This window comes from Ahaetulla prasina, chromosome 6 (genome assembly GCF_028640845.1).
Source record: "Ahaetulla prasina isolate Xishuangbanna chromosome 6, ASM2864084v1, whole genome shotgun sequence".
Taxonomy (NCBI): domain Eukaryota; kingdom Metazoa; phylum Chordata; class Lepidosauria; order Squamata; family Colubridae; genus Ahaetulla; species Ahaetulla prasina.
Window position 1 is genome coordinate 113,132,882 of NC_080544.1, and position 21,976 is coordinate 113,154,857.

At 45.0% G+C, this 21,976-nt stretch overlaps 1 protein-coding gene across 2 annotated transcripts in view; it reads left to right on the forward strand.

Annotated features, from left to right (window-relative positions):
* Positions 1 to 15,949, forward strand: part of TPRG1 (tumor protein p63 regulated 1) — an 87,248-nt gene extending 71,299 nt beyond the window's left edge. The window contains exons 8-9 of one of the 2 annotated variants that reach the window (XM_058188807.1): positions 103 to 256; positions 15,680 to 15,949. In XM_058188807.1, coding sequence (XP_058044790.1) covers positions 103 to 256; positions 15,680 to 15,874 — 349 coding nt within the window. In that variant the 3' untranslated portion in view covers positions 15,875 to 15,949. Of the gene's footprint in view, positions 1 to 102; positions 257 to 4,342; positions 4,497 to 15,679 lie in introns of both variants that reach the window. The other variant, XM_058188808.1, reaches the window with a different exon arrangement.
* Positions 15,950 to 21,976: the final 6,027 nt, after the last annotated feature.

Sequence of the window (21,976 nt, forward strand, 5' to 3'; positions counted from 1 at the left end):
AAGTCCGCTCATGCTAGCTGAAGGATTCTGGGAGTTGAAGTCCACACATCTTCAAAGCTGCCAAAATTGAGAAAAATTGACCCAAAATGTTTTGTTTTCTAGGAGGAATGGAGAAGGCCTGAGGATCTTCTGGGACAAACAGCAAGAACCAAACTTCCTCTCCCGCTGGAACCCATGGTCCACCGATATGCCCTACACCACCTTCACGGAGCACCCGGTCAAAAATGGCTGCCCGAGGCTTAGCCCCATCTGTCAGGTGGGTCAGCGAGAGATTACCCCAACAAAATGGGGACGGGGGTGAGGTTGCAAGGAGGAGGGGGAGTTTCATATGCTGAATTAGTATAGGGCAGGGGTCTCCAACCTTGGCAACTTGAAGACTTGTGGACTTCAACTCCCAGAATTCCCCAGCCAGTTTTGCTTACTCTCTTATAATCCCTTCCTCTGCAATCTCTCCACTTTGGTGGGTAAGAGAAAAAAAAACAGATACATCTGGCTGAGGAATTCTGGGAGTTGAAGTCTACTAGTCTTCAAGTTGCCAAGGTTGGAGACCCCTGGTATAGGGTATAGGTATAAAATGGTATAGGGTCTCCTGCTTAAGCAGAGGATTGGACTTGATGACCTATTAGGTCCCTTCCAACTCTGTTAATCTGTTAAAAAATTTTCCCAGAGTGGCTAAATTCACACAAGAATCAGATGCCGAAACTGATCACAGATTAACCCAGTGATAAAATCCAATTTTTGGTTTTTTACTACCGATTCTCTGGGCGTGGCTTGGTGGGTGTGGCGTGGCTTGGTGGGCGTGGCAGGGCAGGGGAAGGATACTGCAAAATCTCCATTCCCACCCCACTCCAGGGGAAGGATATTGCAAAATCGGCATTCCCACCCCTCTCTGGGGCCAGCCAGAGGGGGTGTTTGCCGGTTCTCCAAACTACTTAAAATTTCCACTACCAGTTCTCCAGAACCTGCTGGATTTCACCCCTGGATTTCACCCATTTTCCTTAGTTTGCAAAATAGATGGAAGATTATAGAGTTGAGCTTCCATGTCCCCCTAAGCCATGTAAAAACCAACCATGGTTAATATATACCAAGCTTAGTCTATTGCAAGGGTAGGGTAGGGTAGGGTACGGTAGGGTAGGGTACGGTAGGGTACAGTAGGGTACGGTATGGTTGGGTAGGGTACGGTAGGGTAGGGTAGTGTAGGGTAGGATACGGTAGGGTAAGGTAGGGTAGGGTATGGTAGGGTAGGGTTGGGTAGGGTACGGTAGGTAGGGTAGGGTAGGGTACAGTAGGGTAGGATAGGGTACAGTAGGGTAGGGTACAGTAGGGTAGGGTAGGGTAGGGTACAGTAGGGTAGGGTACGGTAGGGTAGGGTACGGTAGGGTAGGGTAGTGTAGTGTAGTGTAGGGTAGTGTAGTGTAGGATACGGTAGGGTGGGGTGAGATGCGGTGGGGTGGGGTGCGGTGGGGTGAGATGCAGTGGGGTAGGGTAGGGTAGGGACTAGACTAGACTAGACTAGACTAGACTAGACTAGACTAGACTAGAATAGAATAGAATAGAATAGAATAGAATAAACAGAGTTGGAAGGGATTCTGGGAGTTGGAGTCCACCTATGTGTCTGGAAGTTGAAGTCCACTCATGCTGGCTGAGGGATTCTGGGAGCTGAAGTCCACCTATGTGTCTGGGAGTTGAAGTCCACTCATGCTGGCTGAGGGATTCTGGGAGTTGAAGTCCACCTATCTGTGTGAGAGTTGAAGTCCACTCATGCTGGCTGAGGGATTCTGGGAGTTGAAGTCCACCTATCTGTGTGAGAGTTGAAGTCCACTCATGCTGGCTGAGGGATTCTGGGAGCTGAAGTCTACCTATGTGTCTGGGAGTTGAAGTCCACTCTTGCTGGCTGAGGGATTCTGGGAGCTGAAGTCCACCTATGTGTGTGGGAGTTGAAGTCCACTCATGCTGGCTGAGGGATTCTGGGAGCTGAAGTCCACCTATGTGTGTGGGAGTTGAAGTCCACTCATGCTGGCTGAGGGATTCTGGGAGCTGAAGTCCACCTATGTGTGTGGGAGTTGAAGTCCACTCATGCTGGCTGAGGGATTCTGGGAGCTGAAGTCCACCTATGTGTGTGGGAGTTGAAGTCCACTCATGCTGGCTGAGGATTCTGACATCCACCTATGTGTCTGGAAGTTGAAGTCCACTCATGCTGGCTGAGGGATTCTGGGAGCTGAAGTCCACCTATGTGTCTGGGAGTTGAAGTCCACTCATGCTGGCTGAGGGATTCTGGGAGTTGAAGTCCACTCATGCTGGCTGAGGATTCTGGGAGTTGAAGTCCACTCATGCTGGCTGAGGATTCTGGGAGTTGAAGTCCACTCATGCTGGCTGAGGGATTCTGGGAGTTGAATCCACATCTTGCTTCTTAAATTAAGAAATGTTAAAATGTTTTGTTTTCTAGGAGGAATGGAGAAAACTGAGATCTTCTGGACAAAACAGAAGAACAAACTTTCTGCTGGAACCCATGTCTTCATAATTCCTCAAAATCTTAGCCCCATCTTCAGGTGGGTCAGCAATAACAAAATGGATGATGCAAGGAGGAGATTTCATGAATTAGTAGGGCATCTCAATTGGCTTGATTGTGGTTAACTCCCTTAGCCAGTTTGCTTATACTTATAATCCCTTCTCTGATTCTACTTTGGTGGGTAAGAGACAGTACATCTGGCTGAGGAATTCTATTGAGTCTACTAGCCTTCCCAAGGCCTTATAGGATCTTGGACCCAGGGTTCCTGAAGGGAAGGAGATGTCAGAGAAGATGTGGGTGCGGTTGAGAGCCAGAAGGATGCACAAGGTGGTTGGTTGGTACAGCCAGCTCAAATAGCCTTGGGGCAATGAAAGAGATTTCTTTGCCCTCCTTACATTGTGTAGGGAGGGGCAGTGGAGAACAATGTTCTTCACCTTTCATTATGCAACAAATTGTCTTCTCCTGCCTGGGGTGGGGTGGGGGCTTATATATCCTGGGGAACGTCCAGACAAGAGTTCTGTGTTGCTTTTCATCTTGAGTCATCGGTGGATTGGTTTTTCCAGGAGCTCAGGTGTCACCCTTGGGAAATTTTTTAACTTTCCCATGTTCTCCAACCATTTTCAAATCCTACCATAGCTTACGCCCATGAGTGGGTATGGTGTCCTTCAAAACCTTCCTCCGTCTAGGAATTCCTTCCCTACAAGGATCACCATCTGCTCCATAGCTGGAGGTTGGACAGCCATTCGTCCAGAATGGTATAGGGTCTCCTGCTTGAGCAGGGGGCTGGACTAGAAGACCTCCAAGGTCCCTTCCAAGTCGGTTATTCTGTATTCGGTATATCCAGGGTTTGGGTTCTTCTGGAGAACTTGGATGCTTGGCCCATCTAAAGGAGTCCCTTCTTTGGAGCAGGCCAGAAACAACTCTTCACCCCTAAAAAATACCCCCTAACAGTGTTTTTTTAACCATGACAATTTGAAGATGGGTGGACTTCAACTCCCAGAATTCCCCCAGATAGCATGGTGGCTGAGGAGCTCTGGGAGTTGAAATACATACATGGTGGCTGAGGGATTCTGGGAGTTAAAGTTCACACGTGCTGATTGACAAATTCTGGGAGTTGAAGTCGACCCATGCTGGCTGAGGGATTCTGGGAGCTGAAGTCCACCTATGTGTGTGGGAGTTGAAGTCCACTCATGCTGGCTGAGGGATTCTGGGAGTTGGAGTCCACCTATGTGTCTGGGAGTTGAAGTCCACTCATGCTGGCTGAGGGATCCTGGGAGTTGGAGTCCACCTATGTGTCTGGGAGTTGAAGTCCACTCATGCTGGCTGAGGGATTCTGGGAGTTGGAGTCCACCTATGTGTGTGAGAGTTGAAGTCCACTCATGCTGGCTGAGGGATTCTGGGAGTTGAAGTCCACCTATGTGTGTGAGAGTTGAAGTCCACTCATGCTGGCTGAGGGATTCTGGGAGCTGAAGTCCACCTATGTGTGTGGGAGTTGAAGTCCACTCATGCTGGCTGAGGGATTCTGGGAGTTGGAGTCCACCTATGTGTGTGGGAGTTGAAGTCCACTCAAGCTGGCTGAGGGATTCTGGGAGTTGGAGTCTACCTATGTGTCTGGGAGTTGAAGACCACTCATGCTAGCTGAGAACTCTGGGAATTGAAGTCTACACGTGGTAACTGAGGGATTCTGGGAGTTGAAATCCACCCATGCTGGCTAGGGAACTCTGGGACTTGAAGTCCACTCATGCTAGCTGAGGGATTCTGGGAGTTGAAGTCCACACATCTTCAAAGTTGCCAAAATTGAGAAAAATTGATCTAAAATGTTTTGTTTTCTAGGAGGAATGGAGAAGGCTTGAGGATCTTCTGGGACAAACAGCAAGAACCAAACTTCCTCTCCCGCTGGAACCCATGGTCCACCGATATGCCCTACACCACCTTCACGGAGCACCCAGTCAAAAATGGCTGCCCGAGGCTTAGCCCCATCTGTCAGGTGGGTCAGCGAGAGATTACCCCAACAAAATGGGGGCGGGGTGAAGTTGCAAGGAGGAGGGGGAGTTTCATATGCTGAATTAGTATAGGGCAGGCGTCTCCAACCTTGGCAACTTGAAGACTTGTGGACTTCAACTCCCAGAATTCCCCAGCCAGTTTTGCTTACTCTCTTATAATCCCTTCCTCTGCAATCTCTCCACTTTGGTGGGTAAGAGAAAAAAAAACAGATACATCTGGCTGAGGAATTCTGGGAGTTGAAGTCTACTAGTCTTCAAGTTGCCAAGGTTGGAGACCCCTGGTATAGGGTATAGGTATAAAATGGTATAGGGTCTCCTGCTTAAGCAGAGGATTGGACTTGATGACCTATTAGGTCCCTTCCAACTCTGTTAATCTGTTAAAAATTTTTCCCAGAGTGGCTAAATTCACACAAGAATCAGATGCCGAAACTGATCACAGATTAACCCAGTGATAAAATCCAATTTTTGGTTTTTTACTACCGATTCTCTGGGCGTGGCTTGATGGGTGTGGCGTGGCTTGGTGGGCGTGGCAGGGCAGGGGAAGGATACTGCAAAATCTCCATTCCCACCCCACTCCAGGGGAAGGATATTGCAAAATCGGCATTCCCACCCCTCTCTGGGGCCAGTCAGAGGGGGTGTTTGCCGGTTCTCCAAACTACTTAAAATTTCCACTACCAGTTCTCCAGAACCTGCTGGATTTCACCCCTGGATTTCACCCATTTTCCTTAGTTTGCAAAATAGATGGAAGATTATAGAGTTGAGCTTCCATGTCCCCTAAACCATGTAAAACCAACCATGGTTAATATATACCAAGCTTAGTCTATTGCAAGGGTAGGGTAGGGTAGGGTGGGGTAGGGTAGGGTGGGGTGGGGTACAGTTGGGTGAGATGCGGTGGGGTGGGGTGGGGTAGGGTGGGGTGGGGTAGGGTGGGGTGGGGTAGGGTGGGGTAGGGTAGGGTAGGGTGGGGTAGGGTGGGGTGGGGTAGGGTGGGGTAGGGTGGGGTGGGGTACAGTGGGGTGGGGTGGGGTACAGTAGGGTGGGGTACAGTAGGGTGGGGTAGGGTGGGGTGCAGTGGGGTGGGGTGCGGTGGGGTGGGGTGCGGTGGGGTGGGGTAGGGTAGGGTGGGGTAGGGTGGGGTAGGGTAGGGTAGGGTGGGGTGGGGTATGGTGGGGTGGGGTGCGGTGGGGTGGGGTGCGGTGGGGTGAGATGCGGTAGGGTAGGGTAGGGTAGGGTAGACTAGACTAGACTAGACTAGACTAGACTAGACTAGACTAGAATAGAATAGAATAGAATAGAATAGAATAAACAGAGTTGGAAGGGACCTTGGAGGTCTTCTAGTCCAACCCCCTGCTTAGGCAGGATACCCTCTACCTATCATTTCAGACAAATGGGTTTGATACATCTGCTGGGTCTCTACTTAACCTGGTTAAGATTGATGTGGAACCACTTAACCATAAACTATACAAACATGGTTAGTTAGTATGGATGTGTTCATACATCCTGCTTAATCTATACCCTTAAAGACATTTGTCCTGAGTTCACCCCGTCATTGAACCACAATTAACCCGTCAAATTGGGATCAGGCAGTAGAAACTAATCTAGGTTAGGTAACAGTATCCTAATTTAGCCTTGACTTGACCTAGTTAAGAGAGTTGTGAGAAGAGAAACAAAAGTTTTGCAGAAACGCAACCAACGACTTTTCAGCTTTCGAATCTCTGCATTTATGGTGCGCAGAACATTTTAAAGACAAGGATTGGGGGAATTCTTCCATCTTCCATTTTAGGAAGAGACTAGACAGCCACTTGTCTGGAAGGATATAGGGCAGTGGTGGCGAACCTTTTACTCACCGAGTGCCAAACAGGTACACACTTTGCACACACACGTGCTATTTGCACTAATGCGCAGTTCCTCCCCCGTGTGCTATGTGCAGAACCTCACCATCTGTACATGCACACAGCTTTCGCGCACCCCCATGTGCTGCACGCACAATCACACCATCTGTGCATGCGTGGGGTCTTCGCATGTGCAACGCACATGTGCAAACGTGATCTATGCATACACACGCTGCATGCAAGTACCCTTGCACACAAGTGCAAATGCACACACATGCACAGGAGAGCTCCGAAGACCAGCTGGGTCCCCTGAATTGCACACATGTGCGTTGGAGGCCCGAAAACCAGCTGGGGCACGCGCGCATACACAGCTGCAGGTGAGTTGGGCACTAGCTCACATGCCTGGAAAGATGGCTCTGCATGCCACCTCGGGCAGGCGTGCCATAGGTTCACCATCACAGATATAGGGTCTCCTGCTTCAGCAGGGGGCTGGACTAGAAGGCCTCCAAAGTCCCTCCCAGCTCTATTCTGATTAAAGCAGTCAAGGTTGAACACACCCCGCGCTAGACGTTGGCTATGCCCAAGTCCCTGTTCCTGGAGCTTTGCACCTATAGCCACATCTTTTTTTTTTGCAAGTTCCTTGTGCAAGAATTCTATCCTCCCCCCCCCCCAAAAAAATCTCTTCCTTCCCCCTCTCACTTGATCCCCCCCTCAAAGAGACATAGAAAGAAAAGTCCCACGGCTTCGCTCCGGCTGAAGGACTTTGAGATCAACCGGCTACTTCTTGCTTGCTGTTTTTCAGTTCTAATATGGATGGGATCCGTTTACTAATTCCCTCTTAAGCCAAATTGCAGATGGGAAGATATGTTGTTTGTATCCCAAAGCAAGTGTGCTCTTTCTCTCTCTCTCTCTCTCTCTCTCACACACACACACACACAACCACACACACACTTCTTTCAGGCTTCTTTTATGTGCCCCTGGCTACTTTCCTTCGTGGACCGAGGGAAGCTCTCCTGACCGATAACCAGCCAAGACGTTTATTGCGACAAACCGTGAGAGAAGCTTATCAAAGTTTGGTTTCTCTCCAAGGTTCTGAGCCCAAATATTCCCTTCTTTATACAACCCTGTCCCAGCTGCCAAATCTCTCCGTGTTCCCCATTAGCTGAGCTACTATCAGCTTACACGCTTCCCGACCAGTGGTGAAATCTGAACTGGTTTACTACCAGTTTGCTGGCTGCGCATGCACGCTGAGGGCCAAACGCGCACTGTGTGCCAGACACATGCTGTGCACGTGGATGCGCAGTGCACACCACGCACCAACTGTGAGGTGCGCATGTGTGCGCAGTGCACATCAAAAGGAGGCATCGCGTGAGTAGAGGTGTGTGTGTGTGTGTGATCCAGGGGTGAAATGCTCGGTGGGTGGTTTGGAGAACCGGTAGCAAAAATCCCTGCCCTCCCACCCCTGCGCATGCCCAGCTGAGCCACACGATCATCAGAGGTTTTTTTTCAAACTTTTAAAAGCATTTTTAATGCTTTTTTAATTTTAAAAGTCTCTGATGATCACGTGGCTCAGCTGGAATCATCAGAACCCTTTAAAAGCATTTTTTTTTTTTTTTACAATCTCTTCGGCCGAAGAGGCTATAAAAAAAAATACTTTTAAAACGTTCTCAGATCTCAGCTGAGATCGCCAGAACCCTTTAAAAGCATGTTTTCTACAACCTTTTCGGCTGAAGAGGCTGTGAAAAAAACACGCTTTTAAAAGCTTCCTCTGGCGATCCCAGCTGAGTTGCTGGGGTCATCAGAGGATTTTTTTTTCTTTTAAAGGCAAAAAAAAATGCTTTTAAAAGAAAAGAAAAGCCTCTGACGATCAGGCAACTCAGCTGGGATCGCCAGAGGAGCCTTTTAAAAGTGTTTTTTCTTCGGCCGAAGAGGTTGTAGAAAAAATGCTTTTAAAAGTAAAAAAAAAAAAGTTGGCCATCAGCTGTGATCGTCAGAGCCTTTTTTTTTTTTTTTACTTTTTAAAAGCATTTTTACTACTGGTTCTGGAGATCTGGTAATGCCTAAAAAGTAAAAAAAAAAAAGTTCCGATGATCAAGTGAGCGACGCGTGATCTTTGGAACTTTTTTTACTTTTTAAAGCGGTAGTAAAAAGTGCTTAAAAGGTTTTTTAAAAAGTTCCCACTACGGGGCATTGAACCAGGAGCATTTCACCCCTGTTCCCGACCTCCTCCTATCGATTTCCTGCTACGTGCTAAATCATACATCCCAGGTGCATTAAAATTAGGAGATAGTTTATGCAAGGTGCGTCAAATAATATTCTTCGGCTAATTAAACATGATCAGTTGTTTGCTTTGACTATTGGGCACTTCTTTTTAATGGATTCTTGGAACAATTGATTTTTTTCTCGTTTTTCAGTTTTAGCTTCGCTTTTCCTGTCCCAAAGGTGCAACTGAGCTTTCTGGTTTTCCTTTGAAGACGTTTTGCTTCCCATCCAAGGAGCTTCTTTAGCTCTGACCAGATGGTGGGGAAAGGAAGGATTTATACTCCTTGCAGACAGCTGGTCATTTGCATCCTTTTTAGAGAGTCCTTGAGGCCACTTGGCGGTTTGTCTGTGTCCTCAGGGTCACCTGAGTGGGGCAAATGGGTGTGGAGCCTTCCTGGAACTGCTGAAAGGATGGTGTTGTAGGCAGGAGATAGATGATTTTTTATTTATTTATTTATTTATTTATTTATTAGATTTTTATACCGCCCTTCTCCCGAAGGACTCAGGGCGGTGTACAGCCAAGGATAAAACTCAATATATATACAATTAAAACCAGAATTTAAAACAAAGCAAATTACAAAAAAAGGCCGACATTAAAATTTAAAAAATTTAAAACCCTAAAACAATAAAAACCCAGTTTAAAATAGTAAAACTATTATGCCAGTCCCGCTTGAATAAATAAATGTGTTTTTAGCTCACGGCGAAAGGTCCGAAGATCAGGTACTTGGCGTAAGCCTGGGGAAAGTTCGTTCCAGAGCGTCGGAGCTCCAACAGAGAAGGCCCTGCTCCTGGGGGCCGCCAGCCGACACTGTTTGGCGGACGGCACCCTGAGGAGACCCTCTCTGTGAGAGCGTACGGGTCGGTGGGAGGCATAAGGTAACAGTAGGCGGTCTCGTAAGTACCCGGGTCCTAAGCCATGGAGCGCTTTAAAGGTGGTAACCAAAATCTTGAAGCACACCCGAAAGACCACAGGAAGCCAGTGCAGACTGCGGAGCAGCGATGTTACATGGGAGCCACGAGCGGCTCCCGTTACTACTCGCGCAGCCGCATTCTGGACTAACTGCAGCCTCCGGGTGCACGTCAAGGGCAGCCCCATGTAGAGAGCATTGCAGTAATCCAACCGAGACGTGACCAGAGCGTGAGTGACCGTGCATAAGGCATCCCGGTCAAGGAAGGGACGCAACTGGCGAACCAAGCGGACTTGGTAAAAGGTCATATGATGTCATATCCCTCCCCCTCTGTCGAGAGAGGGCTGTTCAATTTGGACATAAATGGCCTCTTTAACCCCTCTTTCAAACCAGCGGTCCTCTCTGTCCAGAATGTCTTCAGAAGAGTGGCCTTTGTCTTTTTAAATGCCGCTGGATTGCTGAATGGGACTGTTCTGCTATGTCGTGCCATGCGTTTGTGAAGTGGCAGTTTTGTTGTTTCCCCAATGGACAGATTTGCACATGGCTCATTGCTCGCTTTGTGTCTGAGTGTTTTATCCTTGGGGTGGATAAGCTTCTGCCTTTGTGTATTCTCGGGTTTTGTTTTTTTTTTATTTACATTTAGAATAGAATAGAAATTCTATTCTATTTATATCCCGCCCTTCTCCGAAGACTCAGGGCGGCTTACATTGTGTAAGGCAATAGTCTTCATCCTATTTGTATATTTCTATACAAAGTCAACTTATTGCCCCCCCAACAATCTGGGTCCTCATTTTGCCTACCTTATAAAGGATGGAAGGCTGAGTCAACCTTGGGCCTGGTGGGACTCGAGCCTGCAGTAATTGCAGGCAGCTGTGTGTTAATAACAGGCTTCTTACAGCCTGAGCCACACCGCGGCCCACGCGGTTTGAAGCGTGCACGTATGTTGTGTTGGCTGAAGATTCTCCTGAGCTTTTCCAATATGCCTGCAACGTACGGAATGACAACGTTGCTTCGTTTATAGTTTCTCGTCATTGTCTGTTACAGAGGAGATCCTGTAGGGTCTTTTTTGAGATTTGATGAAGGCCCACTTGGGAGAGCCACAGGTTCTGAGGGTTTCCTTGATGTGTTTTTGTTCTTTTTCCTTTCCCGTCTTTCTGGTAGGCAGGCCTTCAAGTCAGTGGTGTAAGGTTAATTAAACATGTAATTAAACATACTAAGTTGCCTGTTTTGAGTACCGGGCTTCTTAAACAATTGATTTTTCTTGTTTGTTTTAATTTTAGCTTTTCCTTTCCTGTTATCCCGCTCAGTTAATTTTCCCTGGCCAGCCATTTTCCTCTCGCAACTCGCAAAATTTCTGTCACTAAGCAAGATGGTTGTTAAGTGAGTTTTGACCATTTTTACGACCTTGCCAAAGTTGTTAAGTGGATCGCAGCAGTTGCTGGTGTGGGGGAGGGTGTTCTGCCTTGGGCAAGGGGTTGGACTAGAGGACCTCTGAGGTCCCTTCCAGGCCTAGGATGCTATGTTTTTTGGAGCCCGAAGGCCTTTGGAAAAAGCAGCAATTTTACCCACTTATTCTTCCAACTCAAAGCTGCCCAAAAAAGAAAGAACATTTTTTTTAAAAAAAATGCCTCCGATTGTTATAGTCCAAGCGTTTTAATTTTCACTTAATGATCCTGGTTGTTGTTGTTTTTTAATGGTTTTGCCATCTGAGCTGTAGTGTTGTGCTGCGGAAGTTTTATTTCGGGAAACCGCGGCGAATAAATGGGATCCCGATAGTTTAAAAGCCGAATAAATAAATAAATGAGAAAATAAATAAAAGAGAAAATTGAGCTGAGCAGAGGGGGGGAAAAAAAGCTGGAGAGAATCTGCCAAAAACAGAGAAAAAACATAGAAAGTAGCAGCCGAAAGCTTTCACAGAACAGAACAGAATAATGGAGTCGGAAGGGACCTTGTAGGTCATCTAGTCCAACCCCCCACCCAAGCAGGAGACCTTACACCATTTCTGACAGAGGGCAGCCCGGTCTCTTCTTGAAAGGTTCCAGGGATGAAGCTCCCACAACTTCTGAAGGCAACTTCTGTTCCATTGAATATAAAATACCGGAGTTGGAAGGGACCCTGGAGGTCATCTAGTCCAACCCTCCACCCAAGTAGAAGACCCTTCCCCATTTGTGACAGATGGCGGTCCAGTCTCTTCTTGAAAGCTTCTGGCGATGAAGTTCCCACAACGACCAGCTTTACTGGCAGTCCTCGACTTATGGCCACAACTCAGCCTTAAATTTCCGCTGCTAAGCGAGACAGCTAGGAAGCAAGCTTTGCCCCGTTTTACAATCTTCTTGGCCACGGCTGTTAAGCGAATCCCTGCAGTTGTTCAGTGGATGACACGGCCGTTAAGCGAATCTGGATTCCCTGTTGGCTTTGCTTGTCAGAAGGTCGCCAAAAGAAGAACCGCCTGATCCCGTGACGCGGCAGCCGTCATAAATCCAAGTCAGTTTTGCCAAGCATCTGAATTTTGATCACGTGACCCTGGGGATGCTGCAGCGGTCGTAAGCGTGAAAAGACGGTCGTAAGTCGCTCTTTCCGCTGCCGTTGTAACTTCAAATGACGGTTGTAAGTCGAGGAACACCAGCAAGGCTAAGTAAGCTTAGCATGTTGTGTGGAAGGCTGCGCAAGAGGGCCGCCGTTTTCATGTTACCTGGATTTTAAAATTTAAGACCTCCGTTCTAACGTTTCCCATGGCACTTTTATGGAAGGATTGTCGGCAAGATAAGCACATATTATTATTATTTATTGAATTTCATATATTCAATAAATAAACACATATAAGTCAGCGGTGGGTGTCATATATTCTCACCACCAGTTCGCCCCACATGCGCACCCTCGCTTCACACGCACGCCTTCTGCACATGTGCCCAGCCTTTCATGCATATGTGTGGCCTTGAAAATATGTCTAAATAGGACAGCATAACACCAGGGCATACATACCCGCAATCGCTGCTACCAGTTCTTTTTTATTATTATTATTATTATTTCTTTTTGTCACAACAGTATACACAAACAATTGTCATAGCTGAAGTAGTCTTTCACAGGAAGGACATTGCAATAGATGAATTTTGTGTGTTAAACACAGGTCATGTCGAAGTCGACGGAGTTATAGGTTTTCTAATCCCAGGATTTCAAGTCTGGTGGGATAAGGTATTTTGTTGTTTTTGGAGGAGTGAAGAACTCTTCTAGTGAAATATTTCTGGACTCGTTCGATTGTATTAATGTCAGAGATGTGGTGAGGGTTCCAGACGGATGAGCTGTATTCAAGGATTGGTCTAGCAAATGTTTTGTATGCTCTAGTTAGTAGTGTGGTGTTTTTGGAAAAGAAGCTGCGATTCTCCTGAATCGGTCCTGAATCGGTCCGAACCGTCGGAATACTAGCTCTGAAATAAGTGTAAGTGTAATAAACAAACCAACTTTTGGCCACGTTATAATATTTCTTTTTAACTTCTTTTTAATGTTTATACATTGTATTTTTACTAGGCTGTACACCGCCCTGAGTCCTTCGGGAGAAGGGCGGTATAAAAATTGAAATAAATAAATAAATAAACCAACTTATATGCTGCTTATCTCGCCGACAATCCTTCCGTAAAAGTGCCAGGGGAAACATTTAGAATGGGGGTCTTAAATTTTTAAAATCCAGTTGAAACGAAAACATCTGCACGCTGGTGCAAGATGAGCGAGCAAGGCAGGGGTCGGCGTAGGTCGTCTGTCAAGTGCTTTTGCTCCGTTTCCATCCAGAGAGACCCCAGTCTCTTCCTCCCCCCCCCACCCACCTCCTCCATCCCATCTGTGTCTGTCTCGGTTTATCCTCGAGATCTGGGATGTTTTCCAGACCTCCATCCCTCGTCGTCGTCGTTGTGGGGTGTAACACAATCCCTTTGCGTTCCTGGCATGGGGAGGATGTTTTAATGCATTCGATCTCTCTTTCTCTCTCTCTCTCTCCACAAGCTGCTTTTAATCCTGGGCATGAAAAATATCCTTTGCATGCAAGAGGCGCGTTCACAAATGTTTGGCAACAACACCCCTCTGCCCCCTAACCCCCCCCCAACCTAAATCTGGGAGGGTCCCAGCTGTGTTATGATGGAGAGGTGGCTGAAGGACACCATTAGATCCCTCTCGTACGGAGGGATCCGGTTTCCAGGGTTGTTTGTCAGAGATGTTCCCGTAAGCCATAAGGTCTCCTGCTCCGTTCCTCCCCCAACAGAAGTAGTCCTCAACTTATGACCATTCATTTAGTGACCGTTCCAAGTTTGCAATGGCACTTTTTTTCACACTTACGGTCATTGTAACACCCGTGTGGTCCTGTGATCAAAATTCAGACACTTGGCAACTAATAACAGAATGACAGAGTTGGAAGGGACCTTAGAGGTCCTCTAGGCCAACCCCCCTGCTCAAGCAGGAAACCCTACACCATTTCGGACAAAATGGTTGTCCAATCTCTTCTTAAAAACCTCCAGTGATGGAACACGTACAACTTCTGAAGGCAAGATATTAATTGTTCTCACTGACTCATACTTACGACGGTTCACAGTGCCCCGGGTCATGTGATCCCCATTTGCAGCCTTCTGATGAGCAAAATCAATAGGGAAAGCTATAGGATTCACTTAACAACTGTGTTACTAACTTAACAATTGCAGTGATTCACTTAACATGTGGCACAAAAAGTCATAAAATGGGGCAAAACTCACTTAACAACTGTCCCATTTAGCAACAGAAATTTTGGGCCGAATTGTGGTCATAAGTGGAGGACCACCTCTAGTTCTCCAGGGAAATGCATGCAGGAATTTCCCAAGCAGATGCCTTCCAGAATCACATAATGGGTAAGCTGGAAGGGACCTTCAGAGGTCATTTAGTTCAACCCGCTGCTCCAGGCAGGAATGTAATGAAATCATCCATGACAGAAGATCATCCGGTTCCTAGTTTTCCGCTCCTGAACTCTGAATCAATCTGGCTTCCTCATTGACTTTGCTTGTTGGAAGGTCGCAAAATGGGATCACACGACCCCAGGACGTTGCAACCGTCATAAAAATGAGTCAATTGCTAAGCATCTGAGTTTTGATCACATGATCACGGGAATGCTGCAACGTAAGTATGAGGGCTGGTTATAAGTCCAGGGCCGTTCTAACTTTGAATGGTCACTGAACAAATGGACGCAAGTTGAGGTCTACCCAAGCAGAGGGTTGGACTAGAAGACCTCCAAGGTCCCTTCCAACTCTGTTATTCTGTATTCTGTACTACAATGGGATTTTTTTTTTTAAAAAATACCTAATTGTCTAAAACAGGGGTCTCCAACCTTGGCAACTTTAAGACTTGTGGACTTCAACTCCCAGAATCCCTCAGCCAGCAAAGCTGGCTGAGGGATTCTGGGAGTTGAAGTCCACAAGTCTTAAAGTTGCCAAGGTTGGAGACCCCTGGTGTAAAATGATAATCATCCATTTTCTTTATATGTTTCCCTTCCCCTTTTCCCCCCTCTCAATATATAGTGTCTTTTTAATATTTTTAAAGCTGGTATTATTTTTATTTTTGCGTTTTTAATCTTCCACAACAATGATTAAAACAATGACAATTAATCTTATCTAATCATCCAAAATGATAATTACCTTTCCTTATATTTTCCTTTCTTTTTTGTTCTGCGTTTTTTTCTTTTTGATATATCGTTGAGGGTTTTTTTCCATTTTTAAACTCCAAGAGAAATCATGCTTAAAAAGGATAATTCATCTTACTTAATTACCTAAAATGGTAATTGCCTTCCTTGCTTATATTCTCCTCTTTTTTCTCTCACAATTTTTTTGGTCTGTACTTTAGCTTTCCATTTTTAAACCCCAAAAAGAAAACACCACCCATTTTTTTTTAAAAAATGGTTGTTAACCTTATCTAATTATCTAAAACAACCATTACTTATTTCCTTTATATTTCTCTCTCTCTCTCTCTCGTTTCCTTTCTGCTTTGTTTCTTTTTGATATATTTTTTTTTAGTTGGCGTTAGTTTTTATATTTGCATTTTTGACTCCAATAAAAAAACACGATTTAAAAAAAGGGTAATTAATCCTGCCTGGGAAATATTGCAAAGAAGAAGGAGAAAAAAATAGATTGGTTGATGGCTTCTCTTGCTTATTTGCAGGTTTCTGCCTTCCAAGCTCAGCTGGTTCAAGCCGTGCAGGAGGCCCAAGAAATGCATCCTGCGCCAGGCCGGATTCCCGGGGTGGTTTTGGTGAGCGAGCCCATCTTCATTCAGACCTACACCGGGATGATGGCCTTTTTCGGAAACCAAAATAAACTGGGATATTGCCTGGCTCGGGGCAGCATCGGCTTCTGATCTGGACATTTCCCCTCCACTTACTTACTTACTTATCTACTTTCTTTCTTTCTTTCTTTCTTTCTTTCTTTCTTTCTTTCTTTTCTTCTTTCTTTCTTGCTTCCTTCCTTCCTTTCCTCCCTCCCTCCCTCCCTCCCTCCCTCCTTCCTTCCTACCTTCCTTCCTCTCTCCCTCACTTCTTCCCTCCCTCCCTCCCCCCTTTTTTTTCTCTTTCTTCCTTCCTTCCTTCTTTTCTTCCTTCCTTCCTTCCTTCCTTCCTTCCTTCCCCCCCTCCCTCCTTCCTTCCTACCTTCCTTCCTCTCTCCCTCACTTCTTCCCTCCTCCCTCCTCCTTTTTTTTTCTTTTTGATATATCGTTGAGGGTTTTTTTCCATTTTTAAACTCCAAGAGAAATCATGCTTAAAAAGGATAATTCATCTTACTTAATTACCTAAAATGGTAATTGCCTTCCTTGCTTATATTCTCCTCTTTTTTCTCTCACAATTTTTTTGGTCTGTACTTTAGCTTTCCATTTTTAAACCCCAAAAAGAAAACACCACCCATTTTTTTTAAAAAAATGGTTGTTAACCTTATCTAATTATCTAAAACAACCATTACTTATTTCCTTTATATTTCTCTCTCTCTCTCTCTCTCTCGTTTCCTTTCTGCTTTGTTTCTTTTTGATATATTTTTTTTAGTTGGCGTTAGTTTTTATATTTGCATTTTTAACTCCAATAAAAAAACACGATTTTAAAAAAATGGTAATTAATCCTGCCTGGGAAATATTGCAAAGAAGAGGGAGAAAAAAAATAGATTGGTTGATGGCTTCTCTTGCTTATTTGCAGGTTTCTGCCTTCCAAGCTCAGCTGGTTCAAGCCGTGCAGGAGGCCCAAGAACTGCATCCTGCGCCAGGCCGGATTCCCGGGGTGGTTTTAGTGAGCGAGCCCATCTTCATTCAGACCTACACTGGGATGATGGCCTTTTTCGGAAACCAAAATAAACTGGGATATTGCCTGGCTCGGGGCAGTATCGGCTTCTGATCTGGACATTTCCCCTCCACTTACTTACTTACTTACCTTCTTTCTTTCTTTCTTTCTTTCTTTCTTTCTTTCTTTCTTTCTTTCTTTCTTTCTTCCTTCCTTCCTTCCTTCCTTCCTTTCCTTCCTTCCTTCCTCCTCCTCCCTCCTTCCTTCCTACCTTCCTTCCTCTCTCCCTCCTTCCTTCCTCCTCCTCCCTCCTTCCTTCTTTTCTTCCTTCCTTCCTTTCTTCCTTCCTTCCTTCCTTCCTTCCTTTCCTTCCTTCCTTCCCTCCCTCCCTCCTTCCTACCTTCCTTCCTCTCTCCCTCACTTCTTCCCTCCCTCTCTCCCTCCTTTTTCTTTCTTCCTTCCTTCTTTTCTTCCTTCCTTTCTTCCTTCCTTCCTTCCTTCCTCTTTTATTTTATTTTTTATTTATTTATTATTTAATTTCTATACCGCCCTTCTCCCGAAGGACTCAGGGCGGTTTACAGCCATATTAAAACACATAAAATACACAATATAAATCACAAATTTAAAATGCATTTAAAACAAAATATTTAACAGGCCTAATTAACTAAAACGGTCATAGACCGATATAAAACCCTTAAAATTTAAAATTATAAATAAATTAATAAATTAATTAAATTAATTAAAAACACTTAGGCTAGTCCCGCCCGATTAAATAATAAGGTCTTCAGTTCCCGCTTGAAGGTTCGGAGGTCGGGGAGTTGGCGTAACCCCGGAGGTAACTCGTTCCATAACTCGTTTCCTTTTCTCTCTTTCTTTCTCTCCCTCCCTCCCTTCTTTCCTCCTTTCTCTCTCTCTCCTTCCTTCCTTCCTTCCTTCCTTCCTTTCTTTCTCACTCACTCCCTTTCTTCTTTCCTCCCTTCCCCTCCCTCCTGTCCTGTCCTTCCTTCCTTCCTTCCTTCCTTCCTCCCTCCCTCCCTCCCTCCCTCCCTCCCTCCCTCCTGCCCTTCTTTCTTTCTTTCCCTCCCTTCTTCCTCCCTCCTTCCATCCTCCCTCCCTCCCTCCCTCCTCCCTCCCTTCCATCCTGTGTAGGGTTTTGTCAAGTCTTCCAGGACATGTGTCAAGCCAGCAATGGATTTCTTCATGAAATTGCATGTGTGAATGTAGCATTTCTGGGCATTTTGCTTGCTGAATCTCTTGAGCTATTTCGCTTTGCCCAGCCAGGAGTTTTCCAGATAGGTCAGACTACAACTCCCCTCGGCTGTTGCTCAGAATGATGGGGTTTGTTTGCCCTATTCCATGAAATGGGTTAGCCCCCACGGGTGAGTTGCGTAGCACCACTGGTTTAGAAAAAAGCTGATTAAAGTTCACTTGTCCTTTTACTGTGTTCCTCGTTTAAAATAATAACTGTAACGATAACAACAATGTAAATTCTTCATCCAAGTTTACTTGGCATTTGAATGAGTCCTGTCTTTGAAATGGCTTGCAAAATCTAGAAATAGATCAAACATTTCTGCAAACACAGAAGAAAGAATTTGCTAGGGAACTAATTTTACTTTTGCTCATTACAATAAAATAACTAGTTTTTCTAATTAAGCTGGGACCTCTGTGGTTTTATTTCCTTCAATCAAACTTGTATTTCTTGCAGCTTTAACTCTGGAAGTTTGATGCTTTGTCTAGGTTTTTTTCCCATTTGCATAGCACGGTTTTTAAATAAATGGCAATAATGAACTTGCAATTTCTTATCAACAATTATTATAAATTTTTTGTCTTTCTTGTCAACAATTATTATGAATATTGTTGATTGCGCAGTCAGCCAGACTGCATTTTGCATTTCAGTCCCCCTTTTGAGTTCTTCCAAAGGACCTGGGATGAGCAGATTCGATGGTGTTAAAGGGATTGTCGCAGGATGTAAGCTGTTCTGAGTCAAGCTGCCTTTTGCAATTGACTGATGGTGAATTTATTTTATTTTATTTATTTTGTCAAGCACATATTAGATAATATATATGTATAAGCATGGATTAAATACATGAAATGAATACAAATAAAGGAAACATGCTAGGCACGCTGGTGCTCTTGTGCACGCCCCTTACAGACCTCTTAGGAATGGGGTGAAGTCAACAGTAGACAATCTAAGGTTAAAGTTTTGGGAGGTTTTGGATGAAACCACAGAGTCAGGTAGTCCATTTCAGGCATTAACAACTCTGTTGCTGAAGTCGTATTTTCTGCAGTCAAATTTGGAGCGGTTTACCTTGAGTTTGTATCTATTAGTTGCTTATGTTATTGTTGTGGTTGAAGCTGAAGTAGTCATTGACAGGTAGGACATTGTAGCAGATGATTTTATGAGCATTGCTCAGGTCAGACTGAAGCCGGCGTAGTTCTAAGTTGTCTAAGCCCAAAATTTGGAGTCTGGTGGCATAAGATATTTTATTGTGAGCAGAGGAGTGAAGGATTCTACTTGTGAAATATCTCTGGACCCTCTCGATTGTATTAATGTCTGATAAGCAGTGCCGGTTCCAGACAGAGGAGCTCTATTCGAGAATTGGTCTAGCAAATGTTTTATATAGAATAGAATAGAATTTATTGGCCAAGTGTGATTGGACACACAAGGAATTTGTCTTGGTGCATATGCTCTCAGTGTACATAAAAGAAAAGATACCTTCATCAAGGTACAACATTTACAACACAATTGATGGTCAATATATCAATATAAATCATAAGAATTGCCAGCAACAAGTTATAGTCATACAGCCATCAATGGAAAGAGATTGGTGATGGGAACTATGAAAGGATTAATAGTAGTGCAGATTCAGTAAATAGTCTGACAGTGTTGAGGGAATTATTTGTTTAGCAGAGTGATGGCCTTCGGGAAAAAACTGTTCTTGTGTCTCGTTGTTCTGGTGTGCAGTGCTCTATAGCGTCGTTTTGAGGGTAGGAGTTGAAACAGTTTATGTCCTGGATGGGAGGGATCTGTAAATATTTTCAGGGCCCTCTTCTTGATTCGTGCAGTATACAGGTCCTCAATGGAAGGCAGGTTGGTAGCAATTATTTTTTCTGCAGTTCTAATTATCCTCTGAAGTCTGTGTCTTTCTTGTTGGGTTACAAAACCAAACCAGACAGTTATAGAGGTGCAAATGACAGACTCAATAATTCCTCTGTAGAACTGAATCAGCAGCTCCTTGGGCAGTTTGAGCTGACTGAGTTGGCGCAGAAAGAACATTCTTTGTTGTCCTTTTTTATGCTCTGGTTAATAGTGTGATATTTTAATATGCTCTGGTTAATGCTCTGGTTAATATGCTCTGGTTAATAGTGTGATATTACCAGAGAAGCAGCTGTGCAGGATTAGGTTTAATAATGCCTTTTTAGCGATGTTGTTACAGTGGGCTTGGGCACTTAGATCATTTGATATGAGTACTTAAGGTCAGAGTGAGAGTTATCTACAAGATCGTGTCCACTCAGCTTGTATTTTGTGTTCTGATTCTTTTTTCCAAAGCATAATGTGTAAGTGTGTAAATGTATAAGACAGAGTCTTACACATTTGTAAGTATTACACATTTGTCAATGCCGATGGTAGAATAGAATGGGGATGGGAAGACCTTGGAGGTCTTCTAATCCAACCCCTTGATCAAGCAGGAGATCTTAGACCCATGATGGCGAACCTATATTGGTGGGCACGCGAGCGTTGCCCCAACTCAGCTCTGGCGCACGCATCTGACTTTTGGGACTTCCGGGCTCACCGGAAATCGGCAAATGGACCGTTTCCGGCCTCCGGAGGTCTTCCAGGGAGGGTGAGGGAGGTGGTGGGGTAGGGAAAACCCATTTTCACCCTCCCCAGCCTCCAAGAAAGCCTCTGGAGCCTAGGGAGGGCGAAAAATGGGCCTACCGGGCCCACCGTGCCATTGCGTGCCAAAAGTTGAAACTGAAACAGAATCATATATTGCAATGTCCTTCCTGTTGAAAACTACTTCAGCTTCAATCACAACAATACAAGAGCAAACAATAGATTCAGACTTAATGTTAACTGCTTCAATCTTGATTGCAGAAAATATGACTTCTGTAACAGAGCTGTTAATGCTTGGAATGCACTACCTGACTCTGTGGTCTCTTCTCAAAATCCCAAAAGCTTTAACCAAAAACTGTCTACTACTTTTTTTTTTATTTACATTTATATCCCGCCCTTCTCCGAAGACTCAGGGCGGCTTACAGTGTGTAAGGCAATAGTCTCATTCTATTTGTATATTTACAAAGTCAACTTATTGCCCCCCCCAACAATCTGGGTCCTCATTTTACCTACCTTATAAAGGATGGAAGGCTGAGTCAACCTTGGGCCTGGTGGGATTCGAGCCTGCAGTAATTACAGGCTGCTGTGTTTTAATAACAGGCTGTCTTACAGCCTGAGCCACCACTATTGACCTCACCCATTCCTAAGAGGACTATAAGGGGCGTGCATAAGTGCACAAAAGTGCCTACCGTTCCTGTCCCATTGTTTTCTTTCATTATATGTGTTTATATATAATGTTGTGACAAAATAAATAAATAAATAAATAAAATAAAGTTGGGAGAGCGCGGGGGGTCATGCACTCATACACAGGGGGGCGGAGCGCATTGAATTATGGGTATGGGCACACGGGCACACGATCCCCCCGCATTCCCCCCGCTGTTGGCATGTGATGGCAAAACGGTTAGCCATGACTGCTTGAGACCATTTCAGTCAAATGGTTGTCCAGTCTCTTAAAAACCTCGGGTGATGGAGCTCCCACAACTGCTGGAGAGTTAATTGTCCTCACTGATATGAAATTTCTCCTTAATTCCAGATTGCTGTTCTCCTTGATTAATTTCCATCCATTGTTTCTTGTCCTGCCTTCAGGTGCTTTGGAAAATAAGTTGACCCCCTCTTCTTTGTGACAGCCCCTTAAATACTGGAAGACCAGTATCATGTCATCCCTATTTCTTCTTTTCTCTAGACTAGCCAAACCCAAATCTTGCAACCGTTCTTCATATGTTTTAGTCTCGGCTCTATCCCTGATTCTATCAAAGTCTCATCACAGGATTGAGACTTTTATTACTATTATTATTAGCCATTATTACTATTATTACTACTAGAGCTGCGGTGATGCATTGGTTAAAGTGCGATACTGCAG